The sequence below is a fragment of the Cucurbita moschata genome, unplaced genomic scaffold (genome assembly GCF_002738365.1).
Source record: "Cucurbita moschata cultivar Rifu unplaced genomic scaffold, Cmos_1.0 Cmo_Scf00026, whole genome shotgun sequence".
In the NCBI taxonomy this organism is placed as follows: Eukaryota; Viridiplantae; Streptophyta; class Magnoliopsida; order Cucurbitales; family Cucurbitaceae; genus Cucurbita; species Cucurbita moschata.
In genome coordinates, this window is record NW_019268542.1 from 158107 (window position 1) to 160534 (window position 2428).

The 2428-nt window shown below is 32.5% G+C and overlaps 1 protein-coding gene across 3 annotated transcripts in view; it reads right to left on the reverse strand.

The window, feature by feature from the left end:
- LOC111462108 (39S ribosomal protein L45, mitochondrial) overlaps positions 1-2198 on the reverse strand; it is a 14845-nt gene extending 12647 nt beyond the window's left edge. For all 3 annotated transcript variants that reach the window (XM_023105796.1, XM_023105795.1, XM_023105797.1), the window contains exons 1-4: positions 2025-2198; positions 1524-1564; positions 1321-1427; positions 1153-1239 (exon numbers count right to left, since the gene is read on the reverse strand). In XM_023105796.1, the coding sequence (XP_022961564.1) occupies positions 1153-1239; positions 1321-1427; positions 1524-1564; positions 2025-2086 (297 nt within the window). In that variant the 5' untranslated portion in view covers positions 2087-2198. The remainder of the gene's footprint in view (positions 1-1152; positions 1240-1320; positions 1428-1523; positions 1565-2024) is intronic.
- Positions 2199-2428: the final 230 nt, after the last annotated feature.

Genomic DNA, 2428 nt, shown 5'->3' on the forward strand with positions numbered 1-2428 from the left:
TTTTTTTTTTTTTTTTTTTTTTACTTTGTTCTCATTTTCTTCTTAAAGATCATATTTAGATCTTCTTGAACAAAAAAAGAAAAAAAAATTAGAATTTTACTTCTTAATATTGTGTATATAAATTGTCCTTATCATTTATTAGACCATTTATTAGACCATTTGCATGTTTATTTGAATATCAAATCAACTTCAATTCATATTCAATTCATATTTTGCCTGTCTAAATTTGTAACCCTTGTGTTTGATAATTTTCATTCCTAATTCAAACTCAAGAATACTTCTGAATTTACCTGAATTCCATAAAAAGAAAAGTTAGATCATTCTCTTGTATGTTATAATTAAGAAGGTCATTTAGCCAAAATCATAACGACCTTTTTTGTTTAATTCATTTTCTGTGTGCAGTTTTACCCAAAGATATTTGTGTCCCTTATTTGTTTGATCCTTTCTTTATTTTATTTTGTTGTAATTTCATAATTACCTTATCTTGATTGTCTTGAATAGCTCGCTACTATAGGAATTGCTTTATCCATACCTTGATCATAATTTAATCACCGTCCCAAATAGCCTATCTTTGTGTGTAATAAGCTCAATGCCTCTACTTGTGATCTTTCTCAACACTAGCCTCCAAATAGCCTTAATACTCACAAGGAAATACTCATAGGTGCGGCCGCTAGACAGGCTTAATGCCTCTACTTGGTGTTAACCTCCAAGGACTTTCTGTAATTATCTCTTAGGTTCTATTTTGAACTATGAATGCTTTGTTGTATAGTTAAGGTATGGCTTCTCTCGTTGGGCTAATGTATACTTTCATTTTCTCTTCATAAAAGCTCGGTTTCTCATAAAACAAAAAACATATTTATCCTTTTACACGATATGATATCAATCCTCCATGTAACAAATTAATTTTAAAAAACTATAATGTAGAAAGATAAACAAGCAACAATCAACATTTCAAAATAGAAAAGCCAATTACCAAGAAACTATCATACTTTGCATTTACAAGGAGTTTGTTTCATGTTTAACAGAATCAAATAAATGGTAAAACGAACTTAGATCAAGATAACCATAATTATTCCACAATTAATGATTGAATCCCAATGGAACTGTCTTGAATGAACTATAACGTCATCAACTAGGCAAAAATAAACTCACCATTTGACGTGCTTGTGGGGGGGCTTTTGCTTGTGTTGTCGCCAACCTAATGCCAATGCTATGCGAGAATATTGATAAATCTGCAGCCTAAGAAGTTTAAAAAAAAACAAGAATATAAGTTCAATGAAACGAAAAATGAAACAAAGTCGTATAAGTTCAGGAAACTACCACTGCAGAACATATTATCATCTTATGTCCCCGAACCAGTGAAAAAGCAGTGTGACTGTTACTGAGGAAAGAAGTCTTCTGAATACCCAATTGATTAACTAAACCACCTGAAAACCATATTAATTTTAAGAAGTTCCTGCAACTAAGCCTGAGGTAAGAAAATTCAAACAGAAATTAAAAATAATAATAATCATCGAAGTTACCATTTGTGATGCCACATGAATAGTTTGCTGAACTTCCAACCCTGAGCATTACACATTTTACAATAACACCATTAGACCAAAATAAGAAGATGAAACATATTCAATTCTCACTAAATAAGAAGGAAAGGATAAACACCCTTGTCGACGTTGCCAAGAAAATGAGAATAAAGAACAAAAAATCCAATAATAATCATGCAGCACCTAACAATATGATTAGAAATTAAGCTGTATTCAAGTAAATGATATTCCATTTCCAGATTTCCAGCAGAATGTTACATTTTCCAACCAGCTAAACAATGATTGAAAAAACGCCTTACACTCAAAGACCGCCATTACCAACCTGAGCTTTCTCATTCCCCAAAAAATCAATTGTGAATTTAAGGGAAAAAAAAAACAGTAGCAGAGTTCAATTTTCCCTTACTATCAGCCACTCAACTTTCTAAATTCTTGGAAACCAAACAAAGAAAAGAGGAAATCACAAACTATATAACAAATGCTTACCGAGAAGTAAATGCTCGATTCTGTGCCGTGCGATACAGGATTTGGAGTAATCTGGAATTCATTTCTAGTACCAAATCTGAAAACCTCTGGCGCTATTTTCTCCGATCATGAAAAGTAAGATCGGTCACAGGAAGAGGTTTTTGGTTCGAAGGGTTTAACGGATCAAACAAACGAAACGGAGTGATGAGTGCGTTGCCTTTTTGGGCCAGAAATGTGTTGGCCCAACTTATTCCTTTGTGTTTTTTTTAAAATGTACGTAAAGTACGTTAATTATTTTAATAATAAATAAATATTAGGGTTGTACATTCAACCCGACAATCCGGACCAACTCAATTCGAACTATAAGAGTTGGGTTGGGTTAGGTTACCATTTCGAGTAGAATTAGTTCATTTTTCTGAACCCGA